We start from the raw sequence: 21995 nt of genomic DNA on the forward strand, positions 1-21995 counted from the left end.
GGTAAATTTTAGTGGTGTCCACTCTGCTTCTTGGAGAGCCAATGGGACTAGAACTTTAGCACTGGGCTAATTTTTTTTTGTAGTATGCTTTAAGATTCTTAAGGATGAAAAACAATATGTAAATACAAAATATTGCCAGGAACGGTACAGAGATTATTTTCTGCAGTTTATATGAACTGGATATGATTTAACTTTTCTAGGTATGTATTGTGAGGCAAATAGTGCTAGTCAGAACTGCACTTAGAGCTATGATGATGGGTGCTACTGAAAAAAACTGAGTGAATGAGGGCTTGGATGTTAAAGGTGAGTGGTTGAGTTATTCCGTACCCTTTACTTCGCAGTTGTAATGCAAAGGCACGGTTCCACTATGAATTTAAGATGAGGGGGCTTAGTGAGAGGAGTAAAGTGATTTTTCTAATTCCTTCTCAAGATGCAGATTTTATAATCTTATTTTTTTAATCCCTGAAATTTAAAGCAAGCGAATCACAGTTTTTGTACTCTTGGGGTGAAAAAAAAGAATTCTGTTTTTTAAATAACAGCCTTCTTTCTTCTCTACCCATTGATAATATTTCACTATCAATCAAATGTATAGGAATCTGATTACAGGAGAAAGAGGTCATAAATCTGACCTCTCTGTACAATGATTACAAAAATATTACACATATTGTTACATGCCCAGAGGAACTTTGCAGAAGTCTTGTTAGCCCTGCAGGTAAAGTAGTGCTTTAGTTGAGTATGAGCAACACACATACACATGATACAACACAAATAATGCCCTTTAACTTTAGCACCTAAATGTTTATGTTGGGGCCAAACACACCAATACAAGAAACATTTCTGTTAAAAAAGCAATTGTGTCACTTAATGCATGAGCAGCCCCAGAATTTTTCACATGGTACACCCCAGGGCTCGCTGCTGCTCCTATCCTGGCTGGCTCCCCAGTGCAGCTCCTTGAGGCAGTCACTGAGCAAGTCCTACACACTGTGCGTAGGAGTGCGGGGGCAGCTGACTACATGTAACAGTAATTAACGGCATGGCTGTTTTCTTTCACCAATATATTTAGAATCTAGGTCTTCTAATGTTATTTTTGAAATTGTCACATTCACCAAGCACCTTAAACTATTAATAATTTGTCTATCTCTAACACTAAAGTATATCTTGCTGAAAGAAACTGAGGTTTCTATTCACAGACTCCAAAATCAAAAGTGTAACGTGAAAAGGGGCCTGCAGCAATAAATAGGTTACTCTTCCTTCCGCCTGCCACAACTGTTAAAAGAATGCAAAAAAAAAAAAAGGGGGGGGGGGACGACACTTCATATAGAGGATAGTCTTGTCGCTAAAACACTGGGCTAGCACTCAAGAGATCTGAGTGATTTGATTTTGGGCAAGTCATTTAGGGGGCCAAATTCAGATAAGCTTATACACATTAAATAGCACCAACTCCATGAGTGGTCCCATTGAAATCAAAAGGACCAATGCAGAGTAAGGAACTATACTCAGTGGGTGAAATCCAGGTCACGCTGACTTCAATGGGACAGGATTTCTCCCCAGATGAGTACAGGTATCAGAGTCTGGCTTGTAATCTCTCTCTGATTCAGATTCCTGTCTGTAAAGGAGGTGGGGGAGGGGGGGTGATAATCTCCCTGCCTCACAGGGATGATGTGAAGGTAAATTCGTTAACATTCGTGAGGCCCTGAGATACTGTGGTGAAGAGGCCCCTATAAGCATATAGATTTGTAATTAACATTTTACCCCATTTAGGAATCAAATATAGAAACCACTGACAATAGTTGCAATTGTTTGTTGCAGTGTTGCTTTCAAAAGTACTACAATGGCATATAATTAAATAACAAAACATTATGTAATTAATAAAAAATGCACCACAGACACGGTATCACTAAGAAAGCCAGTAACTTTACTGATTTGTCTGCAAAATACAAATTATACCTTATTTCCAGCAGGAGAAACTTGTGAATTTTTCCCATTTTTGTTCACTACAGACAGCTGAATTAAGTCCCTTGAGATACACAGATGTGGTTTAACTTAGTTATAACATCTTGTCATCTAGTGGCGACAAAGTCCAGCTTATGCCGCTGTGAGCCTCTATTTTAATACTTGTTGCAAATGCTTGTATATGCCCCCCATTTACAAGCTTACTTTTTAATTACCATTGTTTAATGGAAACAAATCCCCAGAAAAAGAAGAAGCAGGAAACAAAAAGGATACAACAAACCATCTGAAGCAATCCAAGCATAATGCCTAAGGTAACTCAGGTTTTACATTATTTACTCCACAAAGGACACAGGTACTGCATTTTTTATTTGTCGTTGAACTGACCTCTTTGAATCAAACTGAGGTATGGATCAGTCTGAGGTATGAGCAGGGAAGGGAAAATGCAACACCTGATTACGAAAATAATCAAATGGAGAATTTTGAGCAGAAGGTGTGGCTCAAAGCTTGGATTGCTCCACATCTTTGGTTAAAATATATTAACAAAAGCCTTTGATTACATCTACAGTCTGAAGCATTCTAACAGACACCAATGTTCCATCAGTCCTTCAAGAGATCTGTAGTGGCAGGAAATTAATGCCATATAAGTGACGACATCACAGCAGATGGCATAAACAGGAACAGATGAAGTATGCCATGTTTAGGCAACAGCCTTTATTGAGGTTTCAAGTGGCTTTTAAAAAATTACAAAGCGTTTACTTTCTAAGAGAAGAAGAGGAAAAAGAAAACAAAACAGCATTGGTACGTCTATAGTTAAAAGATGGGTATATAGGATAATACATACAATACAAAAGGATTGACATTCTCGAAAACAGTATATTGAGTTGTTTTATTCTTACTTTAGCTTTACCTGAAAAAGATCTGAGAACAAATATTTTTATATTATTCATTAAAAACCATTAAATTCCACTTTTGGGAAAAATATAAGCCATTTTGTTATAAAACACAACTTTTGAAAAACAGTGAAATGATAAAAGCTCCATTGTGAAAGGCAACAATGCATACAATATACAGATTGTGCAACTGTGTACATCATATCATTGTTGCCAGCAACTGGGCTAACTGAAAACACCTTTTTAAAGAAGGATTAATTTAGCTACAACAATATTTGGAGATGTACAAAATGCCACTTAAGGTATTTGAACTTGCAATTAAGAATGTTGCCTAAAACATTATATAGCATGGATTAATGTAAAGTAAATGTTAATACTCTTTTAGGGCTCTGCCCCAAACTCCTTAAATACAAAGGACTCACACGATAAACCCAAATTACCTTTGCAACACAATATGTGGTAAGTTACGATAAAGGAACAAGTAAAAGTAGACAGTCATAGTTTACAGAAAGTTACTTCACAATCAAAGTTGTGCTTCTTTTAATTAGATCAGTTTACAAATATGTATTATCCCCCACTATCTTGCCACTATACTTTCATTGAGCTCAGTAGCAGGAACAAAAGGGACGACTGGCATCCGTCTTCATGTGATTCAATTTGCGTTTGTATAAAACCATGGTTAGAATTACTAAAAATTGCCACGGCAATACCTTTCATGCTACTTTCTGCTAGATACTTAAGGTAATGTATGTTATACCACTACTGTCTTAGAATCTCAAATTTCCTTTTTCTTGTGTTGCTGAGGCAAATTGTAAGGTAAACTATTAATATGGCTATTCTTCATATTTCAATAGACTGACTCCCCTGCCCCCATTGACAAGTTACTACTAACAATACTCATAAACCTAAGTTTTTTGAAATGGCAAGGTACATTTGTGATATATTTGCATATTTTAGACATATTAAACTTTAAAAATCTCAGACTGAGAATATGAGAATAGATTCATTTTAAGGTGAAGAAATGTATTTTGAAAAAGAGTTTTGTGTTTTAAAAAACTGATTATGGGCGCTAGTCTCACTTTTTGTTATGCACACGTATCTTTTTTCTGATCCCACAGGTTGCTCTACGAGAGAGGATGGATGCAGTAGCAATATGTTGTTCTGCTTAGAAAACATCCAAAACACGTAGCAATGCACTAGCCTCTGCATGACCAAGTGTGCACTTGTAGTCAGGTTGCATATAAAGGAAGAGCCCAAGTCATAATGCACAATGTACACTATACACCATTTGCTACCACAGAGAGGTAGACTTTATCAATGAGCAGTGCACAGCAACTGCATGTATAGATGGGAAATGGAGGGCATGTTTCCCATAACATAACCTCTCTGTATTGATACTTAGACAGCTATTGCTGCTAGATTCCTTACTGTGTCAATGCATCTAAGTGGGAGACAGACCTACTCTTGAAAAGAAGAAACATTATCAGTTGTACAATGGCACTAAAATCTTAATGGGGAATTGCATCAAAAAAAAAAAAGCCAACAAATCCCACCAACATAAATGCTGAACTAAAAATCCGGTATTCCACCATTTTCCTGTAATAGTACATGAGGGACAAAGAGGAACTAAAATGAATGGGATATTCTTTCTGTCTACACGATTTTAATTAAAGAAAAATATATGGTAGGAGAAAATGGTGGCTGCTCCATGCAAAACCTGTTTGGGTGAAATACACAGGAGACATTGTTCAACAACATTCCCTCTGTCTGATAATGTGACCAATAAGGGCTACGAGAATGATGGTGACCTGTTGGCTAAGTATTGGTTGTACAAGATAAATCTGCTTTTGAATGCTTCTTTTATTGACCACCCAAATCTCTCTAAGATTTCTAAAATTCTATAACTTGTGTTTCTGTGCCAACTCCTCACTTTTGACTTCTTTCTCCACTACTTGTGGAGCTCTTCACCTCCACTTAATTACCTGGCAGCCTTAAGAGATGCACATCCAATTCTAGCAGACAGAATATCAGCTCCATTTAATTTATGAGAAAGGGCCAAGTTATGCCACTTTGTCATTTAATTGTGGAAAACTACAAGATACACAGGACATAAGTAATATCAGGGTCCTGAACTTGTTACAATGCACAAAACAGCATGAAAGAACTAATCAGTATATACAATCGATCTCAGTTCACCCAATGATTTGTAAATGTTGTATTAAAATGATTTAGGTTGTTACATCTTGGGTAAATTCTAACCTTTTACAGATTAGTTTTTTGACAGCTGACTTTGAATCTGTAAAATGTATGCAGAGTAAAAGAAAACCAAAAGAAAATAGTTACTTAAATGTGCAACTGCACAAATATAATCCCCCCACTATTAAGATAACAAAAACTTTTGCTATTACCATAATTATATATATTAGAAAGCTATACACAAGCATGTTAATTTCACAGATTTTTTTAAAAGATTCTTAATATTTTATATAATTAGAAATACACATTTCAAAAACAAAACTTCTGCAAAGAGAAAACAGTTATCTTGGTTAGCAAAGCATGGAGTTCTTCATGGCTTAGGGTAGTGCGTTCTATACAAAAAGTCCTCTGTTTGTGTTCTTCAGGACTGTTTAAAATATTAGCGAAGCTATCAAGGAAAAAAACACACATTTTGGCTTAAGGAAACTACAAAAAGCCACAAATGCTTTGCAAACTCTGTCTTACTTTTTAATATGAAAATAAGCAAAATGTAATGTACATATTTTTCTATTTTTTATTTAATAAGTAATGCAGACCCAGAATTTTAAAAATTAAATATGTTAGCCCTCAAACACAACATTTTTACAAGTATGGTCCTCTTTTACATGTCTTTGATCCTTTTAACTGAGTGCCATACTCTAATGATATGCCTGCATGTTTGTGAGCATTTTAGGTATGGTAGGTGACCCAGACTCTTTCTAACATTTCTTCATGGCCACCCATTGCTGGGTCTGTCAAAACATCTGTACATTTTCTATATGTTGCATAACAGCTGCTTTCTCTCTCAGTAAAGTCTGCCACTTTCTGGCAAATGTTTCCTTTTGTCTATTTACATGTAAATAACGTTGAACCTGCAACATGACACTATCTATTGTAACATACATTTTGCAAGGGAGCACAACAGTGAAAAGAAGTTAGCCTTAAAATCTATTTTGTACAAGTGTTCTGTTGTACAACTCAAGTGCTAAGCTTATCTCAGCATTTCTGTTTATCTTTATACTGTATCACTGAGGCAATTTAAAAGTACTTTTACAAAACAGAGTACCTGACTTTTTTTTTTCCACACACGGCACATATAATGCATATCGACCCCCACCCCCACCCCCATTAAGGTATAGCACACACACACTGCAAGAAAAAAACTAATAGGTAATAACGTTATCATGTTGCCCATCCTTCAGAGAGCCGCATGCGCTTGACAGAGGGGCTTTCCCTTTCGTCCGGCGAAGGTCTGGTGAGTCCAATGGGGGAGTGGAATTCGTTCCGATGATCCTCTCGGTCGCTTCCATCATATGAGCTGCTACAGCTGCTCAAGCTGTCAACAGGAGATCTCCCCGCCTCGTGGCGCGTGTGCTGTGGGTATCTCGAGGGTGTGGTGGTACGGTCTCTAGGAGGAGAAACAGGTTCTGACTTGATGTTGAGGCTTTGAGTAGAAGGCAGGGAGAGATTTGTACTCTGAGATAAATGAGTGCTAGTGCAAGCTCTGTAGGAGGAAAGGAAACCCAGTTACAGACTGAGGAGGCATGGAGCCCCCAGAAACGTACAAACACTTGCCCAAAACATCAGTTTAAAGACTCTTATGGATAACAGTGCATGCCAGGAATGTGAGGAATATTCTCTCAGGAATATTGAGACCCAATGAAAGAGGCATCACAACAGACATGACCCTCTTGAATGGCTCTATGGTATTCCCTATCAAGAAATTCTATTATTTTTGTAAGTGCTATGATACAGTTTGGATGCTGAGCCTTTGCACTGCTGAAACCACTAGAGTTTTCTTTATAACTGATGAACATTAGAACATAAGAATGGCATTATTGGGTCAGATTAATGGTCCATCTAACCAAGTGTCCTGTCTTATGGCAGTGGCCAGTGCCAGATGCTTCAGAGGGAATGAACAGAACAGGGAAATTATCGAGTGATCCATCTTGTCATCCAGTCGCAGTGTCTGGTAGTCAGAGGTTTAGGGATACCCAGAACGTGGGGTTGCATCTCTGCCCATCTTGGCTAATCACCATTGATGGACTATCCTCCATGAATTTAGCTAATCCTTTTTTTAACACAATTATACTTCTGGCCTTCACAACATCCCCTGTTAACAAGTTCCACAGATTCACTGTGCATTGTGTAAAGAAGTACTTCTTTATGTTTGTTTTAAACCTGTTGCCTATTAATTTCATTGGATGATCCCAGGTTCTTGTAATATGAAGGGGTAAATAAGACTTTCCTATTCACTTTCTCCACACCAGTCATGATTTTATAGATGTCTATCATATCCCCCTTACTCGTCTCTTTTCTAAGATGCACAGTCCCAGTTTTTTTAATCTCTCCTCATGTGGAAGCTAATTTTTGGTGCCCTTCTCTGTACTTTTTCCAATTAAAATATATCTTTTTTGAGATGGGTCGACCAGAACTGCATGCAGTATTGAAGGTGTGGGAATAAAATGGATTTATATAGAGGCATTATGATATTTTCTGTCTTATTATCTATCCCTTTCTTAATGGTTCCTATTCTGTTAGCTTTTATGACTGCTGCTGCACATGGAGCGGATGTTTTCAGAGAACTATTCATGATGATTCCAAGATCTCTTTCTGAGTGGTAACAGCTAATTTAAACACCATCATTTTGCATGTATAGTTAGGATTATGTTTTCCAGTGTGAATTTCTTCTGCATTCATCAACACTGAATTTCATCTGCCATTTTGTTGCCCAGTCACTGTTTTGTGTGATCTCTTTGTAACTCTTTGCAGTCAGCTTTGGACTTAAGTGTCTTGAGTAGTTTTGTATCATCTGCAAATTTTGCCACCTCACTGTGTACCCCTTTTTCTAGATCATTTATGAATATGTTGAACATCACTGGACTCAGTACAGATCCTTGGGGGACCTCACTATTTACCTCTCTCCACTGTGAAAACTGACCATTTATTCCTACCATTTGTTTCCTGTCTTAACCAGTTACTGATCCATATGCATATGTGTACGCATTCATGCACAGGTGGTGACAGGGGAAGCATGGAGTTTCTGTTGAGCTCAATCAGATTAGTTCAGATGCACAAAAGCATTGTTACCATCATTCACACTGATGAGTAGCAATGTACTAGATAATGCAGACTGTGTATGTTTTTTAACTTCAAAAATGAAGACTTCAAATTAGCTGAACCTTGAAAGGGATTAATATTAAAAAAATATACCCTAGGCAGGTTAGGATTTGATGTATTAATCTATGCTACAGATTTAAGAATCCTAAATTCAAAATATTATTTGTGTCTTTTAATCAATAAGCTACCAGAGACTTTTAGTTGAAATGTAGTTGAGGACATCAGGGGAATATATTGCTTTGCATGTGGGCACACCCAACTCAAACAAAGAGTGTCATAAATACCAACAAAAGTTATAGTTCTTACTGTGTTATTGTTAAGAGAAGAAAGAAAGAAAGAATGCTAAATGCTTATTCTAATTTGATTTTTTGTTTGTATATTTGTGTGTGCACGTTAGAGGCAGCGGGAAGCTTTAATGTGTGGGAGCGAGAGAAAATATGAAAAATGTTCATTATTCTAAAATAAGGGAGAAACGATACCACTTCCCTTTGAAGAATGTTTTGTACAAAAGCACCACCTACTGGCCAAAATTGAATTTCCCTTTTTTATTATACATATCTCAAAAGTATCTTTCTTAGTGTGTAATTCTTATTATATTCTGAGGCATGGTTCCAATTAAGAACCATAAATCAGGCTGAAGTTAGAGTTCCCAGACACATAATTTCAAGGGTTTTAAGAGTGAGGGAATATTTGGGGGGATTTTACTTATGCAACATCTACTGTAACTCCAGTGAAAGGCAAAACAGTATTTTGTCTCATTTTGGCAGATTTATACTTGAAACAATTTGGCTTCTCTACTGAAACTATATCAAACGCTTTTATCACTAATTGTCACAATGTTTAATAATGGATGGCTATTGTTAGACAACAAAGACAGAACAAAGTGCTCCAACAATGATTGCTTTCATCTACCCTGCATTCATTTAGAACAGTTTGTCAAAATTTGCTACTGTACTCTCCCCCTAGCATATTGCAGAGCTCATTGATGCAAATGTTTTAAAAAGTGCAGTGAGGTGTACAATTCCTTCCCTCATGCACTCCCAAATACATTCTGAAGGCAAACGGGGTACTCTCTGTTGCATTTTGGAAGTACATTTTAAATGTGTGGAGAGAACTGTTTGTTAATATTAGACATGATCATTTCTACTTACTCAGTGAAATATTCTACTTTTGCTGAGACCTTGATGAAAAAAATCCAACAATAAATAAAAATATACTCCTGATTTTTTTCATTTTCCTATGGATTTAATCTTGTATCCCCTTAGGAGAGGTTCGGGCTTTGCCTGGGATAGTAGGTTGGCAGTTTAATAAATATTTTAGACTAGAGGTGGGTGTAGATACAAAACTTGGCTCTGAATCTGAAATTCCTCAACATATGGGGTGTTGGGGACCTGGAGATTTGATTTGGGACTGCCTGTGATATAGACCCTTGATATATAGCTCTGTAGAGATTGGGACACTTTTAAAACACAGGAATATAATTCTTCAATCCAGGGTAAGGCAAGTATATCAGTGAAATTTTCTCACATGATTTGATGAAACACACTGATCAGTATCTCTTTATATACACTGTACTATATTATATATTACAGTCTCTATAGGCAGCAAGTTTCTGAACAGGGTGACCAGACAGAAAGTGTGAAAAACTGGGACGGGGATGGGGGATAATAGGAGCCTATATAAGAAAAAGCTCCAAATATTGGGATTGTCCCTATAAAATCTGGACATCTGGTCACCCTATTTCTGAAAGACAGGTAGGATGAGTGCAACTCTTGAGAAATATAGCTGGCATTATTGCAATCTAATGTACATTATTCTTGGTACAGAGGTTCAGGAACCAGTGTGAAAACTTGTCTCTTTAGTCTTCATTAGCCAAAACTTTGTGAGTCATAAGCTGATGTGGTTCATTATAAGTGATGATAGCCCACTATGCACGGGTATACATTGCAAGTGTGAGTAAGACTTAGAATGCAAGGTGGGAGACTGCAGCTATATGAAGAACTGATCTCTTTTCTTCGTTATAAAAGGGTAGGACACAGGTGCTTTTCACTATTAAATCCAAATTCTGCATGGGATAAATACCTGGTTTTGCCTTTACATGTTAATGGAGCAAATATCAATGTCTATTTTACACAAATGCTTATTTTACCTTCATATAAAATGCATTACATAGACCCAGGCTAATATTATCTTTGCCTTTTGAACAACACAGCAACCTCCCTGAAACATAAATGGGGTTTAATGTAGAAAATCCAAGGGGCAAAAGAAAATGATTTAATTTTAAAGAATTCTATACAATTACTAAACATCAATTATTTGTCAGATAACACCAGAAAATGGGTTAAAACTATAGTAAAGCATCAAATTATCAGGCACACAGATAAACACGGTATGTTGACAAAGAGTCAATAAGGCTTTTGTAAAGGGAAATCATGCCTCACCAATCTATTAGAATTCTTTGAGGGTTTCAACAAACAAGTGGACCTGGGTGAGTTAAATTTGTTAGTCTATAAGGTGCCACAAGTACTCCTCATTGTTTTTCCTGATACAGACTAACACGGCTACCACGCTGAAATCAGTCAATATAGTGTACTTGGACTTTCAGAAAACCTTTGACAAGGTCCCTCACCAATGGCTCATAAGCAGTCATGGGATAAGAGGGAAGGTCCTCTCATGGATTAGTAACTGGTTAAAAGATACGAAATAAAGGGTAGGAATAAGTGGTCAGTTTTCACAGTGGAGAGAGATAAATAGTAAGGTCCCCCAAGGATCTGTATTGGAATGTAGTCATAAATGATCCGGAAAAAGGAGTGAACAGTGAGGTGGCAAAGTTTGCAGACAACACAAAACTACTCATGATAGTTAAGTCCAAAGCTGACTGCAAAGCATTACAAAGGGATCTCACAAAACTGGGTGACTGGTCAAAACAATTGCAGATGAATTTCTGTGTTGATAAATGCAAAGTAATGCACATGGAAAAACATAACCCCAAATATACACACAAAATGATAGGGTTTCAGTTAGCTGTTATCACTCAAGACAAAGATCTTGGAGTCATTGTGGATAGTTCTCTGAAAACATCTGCTCAGTGTCTAGTGGCAGTCAAAAAAGCTAACAATGTTAGAAACCATTACGAAAGGGACAGATAATAAGGCAGAAAATAAAATGCCACTATATAAATTCATAGTACCTTGAATACTGCATGCAGTTCTGGTCGACCCATCTAAAAAAGACATATTAAAATTGTCAATAATATAGAGAAGGGTAACACAAATGAATGGAACAGCTTCCATATGAGGAGAGATTAAAAAAACTGGGACTGTTTAGTTTAGAAAAGAGACGAAGGGAGCATAGAACAGAATCTATAAAATTGTGACTGCCATGGAGAAAGTGAGAAAAGGAAGTGTTGTTCACCCCCTCACATAACACAAGATCCAGTGGTCACCCAATAAAATTAATAGGCAGCAGGTTTAAAACAACCACAAAGAAGTACTTCTTCACAGAACATGCAGTCAATTCGTGGAACTCATTGACAGGGAATGCTGTGAAGGCCTAAAGTCTAACCAGGTTCAAAAAGAATTAACTAAGTTTATTGAGGATCGATCCATCAAAGGTTATTAGCCAAGATGGTCAAGGATGCAGCCCCATGCTCTGGATGTCCCTAAACCTCTGGGACAAGATGACAGGGGATGGGTCACTTGATAATTGTCCTGTTCTGTTCATTCCCTCTGAAGTATCTGGCACTGGCTGCTGTCAGAGGACAGGATACTGGGCTAGATGGATCATTGGTTTGACCCAGTATGGCCGTTCTTATGTTCTTATAATCCACTCACACTGACATTAATGTGGTCATCTTTTTTCATACATTGCACAGAAAACATTTAATTTCATAGGAATAATAAAGGAAATATACGTCAAATATTAAACCTCATTTCACATTCAAATCAATATGAGTGGCACACAGAAATTATTTGATGTACATCAGCTGGGGCAAATACTATTCCCTCTTTGGGTATGGATGGTCCATTAGGAAGTAGAGTTAGCATGGCTCTTCTGTGCAGAGACTAGGAAATGTCAGGATGAAAGGAATCTGCAAAGGAGCTTTGACTTTGTATGCCAGTGACGTATATTCTGTATAGGTCTCCATCTGTTCTAACCTCCAGTTGGAATTTGAGTCAGGGTGGGTTTGGGAAGAGGCATGGGTATTAGTGGTGAATCTATGACCACATGGCCCTTGACAACACAGATTTTCATGGAGTGGGAAAGATGGCATGCCCCGCCCCTCCCCCCCAGGGCTTTGTTTCTGGTTTTGCTTTCCTCCTTGCCACAGAATACATTTATTTGTACATGTGTGTGGGTGAGGGTACCTAGGACTTAGCACTGGATATTAACCAAGACCTTGAGAATTTACAGTTATAACTACTAACTACTTGGTCTGTTAGTCAAGAATTCTGGAGCAAGCTTATGGATCTGAGCCAATTCTTTGTTCCATAGGGTTGAGAAAGGATTGGAGACACTTCCACTGTTATATAAATTACTGTCTATATAAAAAATTATTTTGAATAAATATTGTGGTTGAGTATTTAAGTCTGCATTTTTATTTATGAAACCCATTCTTTTGCCCGTAGCTAACACTCAAAGCAGAAAATGTGTTGTCTTAGATTGATAATTATGGACAAGGAAGAATATATGCCACGTAGGGGAGTCATGTGGATCAAGAAATTGGCAACTGGATACAGAACCTTTCACTTGTAGATTAGAGCTCAAACCCACTTCAGGTCAGTAGTGACCAACAACTCATGGCTTTTGTTGATCAATCTAAAATAGGTAGTTCATAGAGGAGAGGTGTCAAAAAGAGGAACACCTTTTCATGTAAAATGTAATTTTTTTCGATCAGCTAAAGAGCTGGTAAAAAAAGAAAAGAAAAAAAAAGCCAAAAACTGAACAGACATGGGGTCTGTACAACTGTGATGTCCTTAGAAATTATCCCTCCAAGACTGCTCAGGAACATGGGCACTAGTATTGTTGCTAGTCAGTGACTGGACCAAGATGAAGAGCAGTGGTTCTTTTGCACTCGTCTTAGAGCCTGTTCAGACAATGCTGCCAAATCAGCAGCTGTTGCGGAGCACAGATTCATGGGGACCCAGGCCATCTGGGACAAGCTGTAATACTACCTATGCTCCTGTGCCATGTGGAGTGGAACATGAACTGCAGTGTACTGCTGTTAGGCATTGGTGATAGAGCCCCCTGGAGAATCTGCATGCCTCCCCTATTAACTGCCCTGTCTGAGGCACATCATAAGTCTTTTCCAAAGCTTGTTTAACAGAAACCACACATTCATTGTTCACTTAAGTACTTCCAAATAAACATATTAGTTCTGAACATATTAACCTATTTCCCCTACCTTTGCATCCCCTGGAACTCACCTCCCTCAGCTAGTATAGTATAGGAATTTGGAGGCAGGTCAACTACACGTTCAGTCTGTTTGCTCAAATTTCTGAGAATGGTTGAGGGGTTTGGGTACCTAGGGGTCTTACAGAGAGTGGGGCATTTCTTTATGTTTTTGGAAGTTCTAGTTAGCTGATCTTCTGCTCATGTGGGCTGGTTTTTTTCTTATAAATTTGTGTTTGAATTGTGCATTTTAAAGAAATTGTTAAATCACCCAAAGTTTAGGATAGGTGCTTTTGTATATAAATCTCAATATACAAAATAAAACAAAGAAATCATGCTTATTTTCTGCATAAGTGGAAGACTCCTCTGGGGCTGTCAATGAAGCAGTTTTCACAGTACTAACTTCACTTGAAAATCATTGAAAATAAATTTTAAAACCAGAAGCCCAAAACACGTTCCACTAGGCACAGACATTAATTTTCAACTTTTTTGTGATATGAATTAGAAACATATGATGATGTGTGACATATCTAAAAAGGCATGCTGTTAGTTTAGGATTTAATTTATACTTTGTTTGGTTAACCAAATAGTCTTATTATGGTAAACCATTGAAAACAATCAGCTTTACAGTAAGTTATACATTGATAGCTAACATGTGAGTTTTCAATTTCTTTGGGATTTTATATCCCTAGATGTACAGTTAGCATGTTTGCCCCAAAACAGTACATGCCGCAAAAAGAAAAGCAATAAGGAAGGGATAATGAAGACTTATTAAGACTATTTTTTCTAAATCAGCACATTTTGGGTTGTATGTGTTTATGCAGTTAATATCTGTAACTATGTAGCTTTTTTTTTTTACAGAAGTGGTATTCAAAAAGTATATGTTTCTTCTACACCTTTGTTTAGCTATTCCTCTAAAAACCCAAGCCAATGGCAAACAAGAGGTCGAATAAATTACAAAGAGAATTTTGCAGTTTAAATCACATTTACAACATTAAATACTTTCAGATTATGGCAGCAGTCTTGCAAAAAAAAAAAAAAATTTAAAGCTTATGTGTAACATTTGTCTTTTTGAAAAAGGTTGACTTGATGCTTTCAAATGCCAGTGAACTAAAACTTTACTAGTTGATATATTCAGTCAATTTTAATTTGTACTCTTCTCAATGAACAATTTTCAATTCAAGCATGTCTGGCCATATCTTCAGCTATAATGTTTGCAGTGCCAGCATACACCTAGGACCTGGCTCACTAGGATTTGTAGGAGTTCAGCATCTCTGAAAATCAGGCCCTTAAAATTTATTTCAATTAGCCAATAGTTTTGTTTGTTTGTTAAATGAATTAGGTTGTTTTTCACATATGAATTTCACATTTTATAAAATATTTAAACCATACAGGACTGTTTTCTTCTAAAAAAAAGAAGAACAGGAGTACTTGTGGCACCTTAGAGACTAACAAATTTATTAGAGCATAAGCTTTCGTGGACTACAGCCCACTTCTTCGGATGCATAAGTGGGCTGTAGTCCACGAAAGCTTATGCTCTAATAAATTTGTTAGTCTCTAAGGTGCCACAAGTACTCCTGTTCTTCTTTTTGCGGATACAGACTAACACGGCTGCTACTCTGAAACCTGTTTTCTTCTAGGCTTCACATCTACTGGAGAAATGTCTTGAAAATGCCACTAGAGGGCACGAATACATATTCTCTTAGACACAGGCAAACCAAAATTAGGTTTATCTGCTGCCAGATTCTTAGTCACAATTATGTTATACTTCTATAAAGCAGTTCCAAATAAATGAAACTTGCAAGTCACAGCTGAGCAGATGGAATTATGTGATTATCAGACAAGATTATGGATTCATCTCAGGTCAAATCATTATGCCATTCTTATTTATCAGTGATTTTAAAATTTAAAGTAAAATTTGCAAATTTTACTTTAAAAGTGTGCACTGAACTACAGGGAATCAAAAAGCTTAAGGGAAACAAAAGCAAAAGAAGCACAATTATGAGTGTACTGTTTTGTCCTTCTGTGTTGGAAGTTAAATATCACTTAGACAAATGAAGGATTAGATAAACAACAATATGCTTTCCTACAACACTGAGATAGTGCTAGGAAATAGAAGACTGTAGTTTAGCTACCTGCCAAGCTTCCGATGTGATACCAATTTTCAAGTTTTGGATTTTGAAAGTGGAGCTGTTACATATAGTAGACTTTTGTTGATATGTTATCTCATTTATGATTTGGGATTAATTGGATTATAGAAGCCATTGTTTTTCATGCAAACCAGCATTAAGTAACGTAAAATGATAGGATAATCTAAGGAATATTGCTTACCCCAGTTGACTGAGGGCAGATGGTGGCATGTTATGTAGGTGCTGCTGTTGCCAGCCAGTTACTGAACCAAGATGAAGAGCACTGGCTGTGTTAAACCCAGAGAGAGATGATAAGTCTGCACTACTCAGTGAGTATTCTAGATATGAAAACAGAACAGACAATAGCTAAATTAAGTGGAAAACAATTAAACAATAAGTAGCACCATAATTTAAATTTACATACATAATATAATAAGCTTTTTTATCTTCATTATGCCAGTGGTATTAAATTGCACTAACAAAACGGGAGCCTTTTCTTAAGTCAACTAATCAGTTTGGGAACAAATAATGCACTAATAACATCCTCTAATTTATGGAGGCATTTCTGGACATAAAGATCCAGAAATGGTCTTGAACCATAGAGTCATCATTGCCATGCATAAATAGTCATAGTTTCACAGTCTTTGAGGTCAGAAGGGAGCATTAGCTCATCTAGTCTGTATAGTGCAACCCATTGTACTGTATTGAGTCCAAGAGCTTGCATTTGAGTACAGTGTATCTTCCAGAAAGGCATCTAGTCTATATATCCATCTAATCTATGCAGTACTGGTGTGATGTAATTTTCTGTAATATTTAGCTGTGTGAACCAAAGAAGTGCCTCTTTTAAGTTATACTGTTTAGCAAAAGTCTTTCGGAAAAGGCTTTATAGAGCAGTTTTCTATTATAACAATGCAGTTGCTTCTTGAATCCCTGTATGTCTCAAGTCATTTATAGACTCAGAGTAAGCTAATGAGGCTTTCAATCACCTAAAGTAATACAGAATACAAATTCCTCTCTTTGGTGCAGCATACATAAAGGAATTTCATTACTATTGAGCCACTGCATAGGTCAGTATCTTGCTCTCCCCTACTATTCACATCTTACATTGATACTTACCGGTACCATATGTTGTGGAAATGGCTGATGGGTATCCTCCCATCCCTTGCCCTGGCAAAGTAGGAGTTGCTACGGAAACCACTGGGGTAGCCAATGACTGAGCAGACTGGGAGTTATTTATCCTCTGATTCTTTTAAAGTAAGTAAAATAAACAAATTATTGACAGGTTTAAATCAGTTAAATGTATTGGATTTCAGGGTACGTTTTGTGCATGAGATACAACTTAATACAGGTTTCATGAAATTAATCATTTAACATGTCGCTTTTATGAACTCTGTCAACCCTATCATTTACAATCCTTCAAGAGATTAGTTGTCACCATAGTAACCCATTACATCAGTATCTCCTAGGAAACCAAACTTGTAACAAGTAAGATTGCTTTATTGTGGGTAGAAAAGAGACCACGTGAAAAACTGATGAAATATGTAAACTCAACTTCCATTGTTTTGCTTTTCATTCAAATGCAAAAATTTTATTAAAATCAGCAATAATGGATTTTATGTTTAATTCAGTAAGCAATATTGCGGCAGTGCTGCATAATAAACTCTCTCCAGCAGATGGTGCTCTGGCTACTTCATTCTTTCTCACAGTAAAACAAACTTCAAAAATATTACCTAGCAAAGCAGTTATACATTTGTCTTTAATTCTTTGGCACTGGATATTTCAATGCACAAATTGCACCAAGGAATTCAGATTCTAGGAGTAAAAGGATAAAATGTCCAGAGAACCACTTAAAAAAACCCCTAATAAGGTTTGCCACTTGCAAAAAAAGTAGTCTACTTTTAGCATGCTAGTAAAATACTAATAGTGGCTAAGCTTCCTTCTCAAAGGTGTTTTTTTTTAAAACATGCAGAGGTTGAACAATATAGGTAACAATTTCATTCTTGTCACCTATGTTATATACCAAATCGATAATACTGGGAATGCTTAATTTTATTTCAACCACTAACTCCATATAAAAAGCAGACAAAACAATTGTTTTTGTATTAGTAGGATGAGCATCACTACCACTTACCAAAAGCAGATCAACATCCTCAGACTGAGAGCATAGGAAAGGAGTGTTAATAATTAGTAAACGTAAATATTTATCAGCAGACAGCTTTCAAGCACAATAAATAGCTTCATCTGATAGGCATAACAGGTTAAATAATTTTTGAACACTGTCTACAAAAATAACATTTCATAAAGACATTCTTTGTCCTCCTAATGAGATATTTGTCTCAATTGTGAAGACAATCTATCCAGTTTTCAGCACAGGTCCTTGTCTCACTATTCATTATTTCTCTCCAGCCCCAGTGGCTGCAGAGATTGTATAGTAGCACCTTGTTGCCAGAGACCTGACCAGTCAAAGAATCCCTTGGAAAGTATCAGTTTTAAGGTCTTTGGAATAAATCATTTGATGGAGACAGCTTGTCACAGCCTTGGTCTACTTGAGTGTAGCTTCATAGGAGACTGTATTTATTACTCCTCATCTTTTAAGAAGAGAGCGTCACATTTCTGGGGTTTTAGTTTGATATTCAAAGTTAATTTATAATGCATCAGGCTAAAGTAGCCAACTTGCAAGTTGTTTTAATAGCTTGTCTGTTACATAATGGAAAAATGTGTTTACAGCACTATTAGGATCCTTTTTTAATCATCCTCACTTTTAATGTTACATCGCTCATGAAAGATTTACTCTTTTGTAGGGAATAGAAAGACACTAACATGAAACGCTTGATGACTCAACCTTATATCATAAGTCCTCTGCTTCAGCTTTGTTAACACAGACAGGAGATGCATAGCTCCCAGGTTAGATGCTTTCACTTTTTCTTACTACATCTAAGGAATAATTACTGCTTTTCATCATTATAAAATGTGACCCTTTTCCCAGCACGACAGATTTCCAACTCATTTGTTTCTGGTTAGTCTGTCATTTGCTGAGGCTCTGATTGTGTGGAAACTAAACCAAAGTTGTTAATTGCAGATCATGTATAGGACTAAGTTCAATCTTGTAACAAATCTAGGAAAGGATTCTCCAGTCACTAGGAAAGAGTGCTAGGAAATTGAGAGTGTGCAGAAAACAGGAGGAAGTAAAAATGACTTCATAAAAAATATAAACAGACGTGGAACCGGTCTACAACGAGAGCCGACTGGACAATGTCAGAATATAGGGCCTGATCCAAAGCCATGGAAGTGAATGGGAGTCTACACAGAGAAATAGACGTAGTTTGAAGGGAAAGAAGAAATGCCTAAGGAATGCATTACCACTGATGGCATTGTATTTTTGCTGCCTGGTGGAATAAGCACTCGGAGATCTGGTTTACGGTTGTTCATTCCCAAATTCATTGGGGGCGGAGATTTTGCTTGCATATTCTTGTTCAAGTTGCCAGGTGAGACCAGCAGACCTGGTGAATTTCGGGGGTTGCCATACCCATTCCCTGTTTTTTTGGAAAAACAGAACAAAATGTTAAGAAGAGGAGTAGAGATTCAAACACATTTCCTAAGGTTGTACATGAAAATTAAAGCTTGATATTACCAAAACCAGCATATAGACTGACAAAGCTTACTATGGGTGCAATGTAAGTGCCCATGTGTGAAAATATAATCCATCTGGTATTTGGAACAATTGGTTTTGAGACACTTTCCCTCATGACAGTTGACCTTTCAATGATGCAGTGAAGTAAAATGTGGTTATCTGACACTATTGATATACTGTAGAGTATTGTGCACTCAGACCAGCCAAAACCTAACTTTCGTTACAAAGAAGAGTCAGGAAAAGTCAGACAATCTTACGGTTGAAAAAAATGCAGAAAACTGTGCTGTGCTTTCATGGACAAATACAAGAGGATTGTGACTTGGCTGACTCACTCCTTTCCAGTTCATGGTTTTGTTTTGTTTTTAGACAAAGAACAAGTATAGCAAGGCTATAATTTCCAGAAAAAGCCGGGGGAGGAATAGGAAGACTCTTAAATGCTTTTCTACTCTCTTCCCCTGACTTTTAGGACCTGATCTTGTCAACAATAAATTCAATGGGAGAAGGAGCATGTCCTTATTTGGAAAATGCCCCTGATATCTTTCCTCCTGCCTTCCGCAAATCCTTGAAACAATCCTGACAGGCAAATGCTTCGTATTGTGCTAATTTGGAAGCAGTTTCTCCTCTATAACTGCAATAATACTAGTGCTTGAATAGCAATGCAATTAATGTCTTCCCAGCCCACCAAAAACAAGACCTTTCCCCTCTCACCCATGAACCTTCCCCGCAGAGAAAGCCTGGGAAAAGAGATGGCTTTGTAATGGCTCTCCAAATTCTGGCTCTGTGGGACCAAGGGAGGTAGAGACAATGTACAACCCCACTGAAGTAAATAATATTAAATCTTTAATGCAGACAGAGAGGGAACTCTCACATATGAATATCAAGAAAACAAATATTAATCAAAATATTCCATTCTGGAATGTTTAGTTCAGAATTAGCAGACTGAGATATGCATTCAAAAAGTAACAAGGGAATATGGGCTTGTAAGCAAGGCACTGACCTAGAAATTGGAAAACTTGGGTTCTGTTCTTAGTACTGACACCAACTTCCTGCGTGATCATGGACAAGTAATCTAACCTCTATAGGCCTCAGTTTTTCCATCTTTAAAATGGGGATGATTGCCATACCTCGCAGGGGTGTGTTTGAGGCTAAATTTGTAGGGTACACCATAGGAATACCGATAAATAAAAGAATGCATCCACTTGGTGTAATGTAGCATGTTGATTTGTGTAATTAAAATGTGTCTGAGTAAGAAGAATATTAAATCATAATTTTAATCTGCAAACACATAAGGCTAAATGTATTCACTATATCAAGTATAACGCTCTTCCGGATACTTGGAAAAATTAAGATAAAGACTTTAAAACATCAAAATGACTTCGGATATATTTAAAATTTTAAAAAGTCTTGTTCATAGTTAAGTTGGCGGTTTCTTTTCTCAACAGCATCCTACAGGTAGCAAGATAAAATATGTATTAATTAAAAAGTGGATTTTACACTCATCAAAATTGAAGTAACAGAGCACTTGCAAGAATTTTTCATTTAGTATCATACAGGTTTTTTTAATGAACAATTATTTTGAATGTGTATTTGCTATATTTTTAGCCTTAATTAATGCTATGGGTTATTAGAGAGATGGTGATTGAAAGGAGGACATTTTAAGGATGGTATTTTTCTAGAAGCTATGCAGTGCTTTTTTCTTAAGATGAAGTTCAGTTTGACAAACACAACATATGCTTTACTCATGTGAGATCTGGTTTAAACAAACAATCAAATGGAAAATTATCTTGGTAATTGCAAAAAAAAGAAGCAGCAGCAGCATTAAAAAAAACTGTTAAGAAGTGTGGTGAAGTGATCTACAGAAGAAGCTGAAGCATAGGCAAGGTTTTCTCTGATACTGGTTTTCATATAGGAGCTATTTTGTTAAAAGGAAGTAAAACCGCCCTGTGAAATGTGTTGTAATATGATATGACAAGCATTTGTTCCATGTGTGAAAATGAAGCTGTTTTATAAAAACTGTATGCTTGTTTTTTTTTTTTAATATTCTATAATAAACTTTCTGAGATAATCCAGCAAAGGCCATGTACCATAGCGGATTTTTTCTGCTTCTGATTTTTGGAGAAAAGAAATGTTTAAAACAAAAACAGTACAATTTTCCACAAAATATTTTTATCGACCCAATGAAAGAATTTAATTTATTTAATGAAAAGAATTTAACATCAGGAATATCTTTCCATCATTTAGAAATTATGCTATTCAAAAACATCAGGTTTTTTATATATATTTACCTACTGATATAAAATATTTTGAACAGTGATGATATTTTTTAGGTTTATATTTTTAGAACATCAAATTATTTTTAAGAACTACTGCAATCTTCTCTTTACCAGTGGATTTCTGCTGTTCTTGGCATATTATGCCAGCTAGCATTTTGGAGCCATATAATGACCATTTCTCTTTCCAGCCACCAAATTGTTTTTCTTTTGGCATAATGTGGAATCAGGAATGTAAGACTGTGGACTCTAAACCAATGATATTGGAACCCATCATTTAAAAATCAATGATGAATACGTGCATGCGGTTTACAGCGAAGAAGAGCCTGCATTTAAACCAGCTCTCTAAACCGCATCCTCCTTCTTACTCACAAAG

The 21995-nt window shown here is 36.7% G+C and overlaps 1 protein-coding gene across 50 annotated transcripts in view; it reads right to left on the minus strand.

The window, feature by feature from the left end:
• Positions 1-1894: 1894 nt before the first annotated feature.
• MEF2C (myocyte enhancer factor 2C) overlaps positions 1895-21995 on the minus strand; it is a 156506-nt gene continuing 136405 nt past the window's right edge. For 34 of the 50 annotated variants that reach the window (XM_065599168.1, XM_065599156.1, XM_065599167.1 and 31 more), the window contains 6 exons: positions 19079-19251; positions 17850-17873; positions 16835-16964; positions 15921-16056; positions 11389-11421; positions 1895-6582 (listed from right to left, as the gene is read on the minus strand). In XM_065599168.1, the coding sequence (XP_065455240.1) occupies positions 6261-6582; positions 11389-11421; positions 15921-16056; positions 16835-16964; positions 17850-17873; positions 19079-19251 (818 nt within the window). In that variant the 3' untranslated portion in view covers positions 1895-6260. The other 16 variants (XM_065599181.1, XM_065599172.1, XM_065599174.1 and 13 more) reach the window with 5 other exon arrangements.

This window comes from Chrysemys picta, chromosome 6 (assembly GCF_011386835.1).
Source record: "Chrysemys picta bellii isolate R12L10 chromosome 6, ASM1138683v2, whole genome shotgun sequence".
NCBI lineage: Eukaryota > Metazoa > Chordata > Testudines > Emydidae > Chrysemys > Chrysemys picta.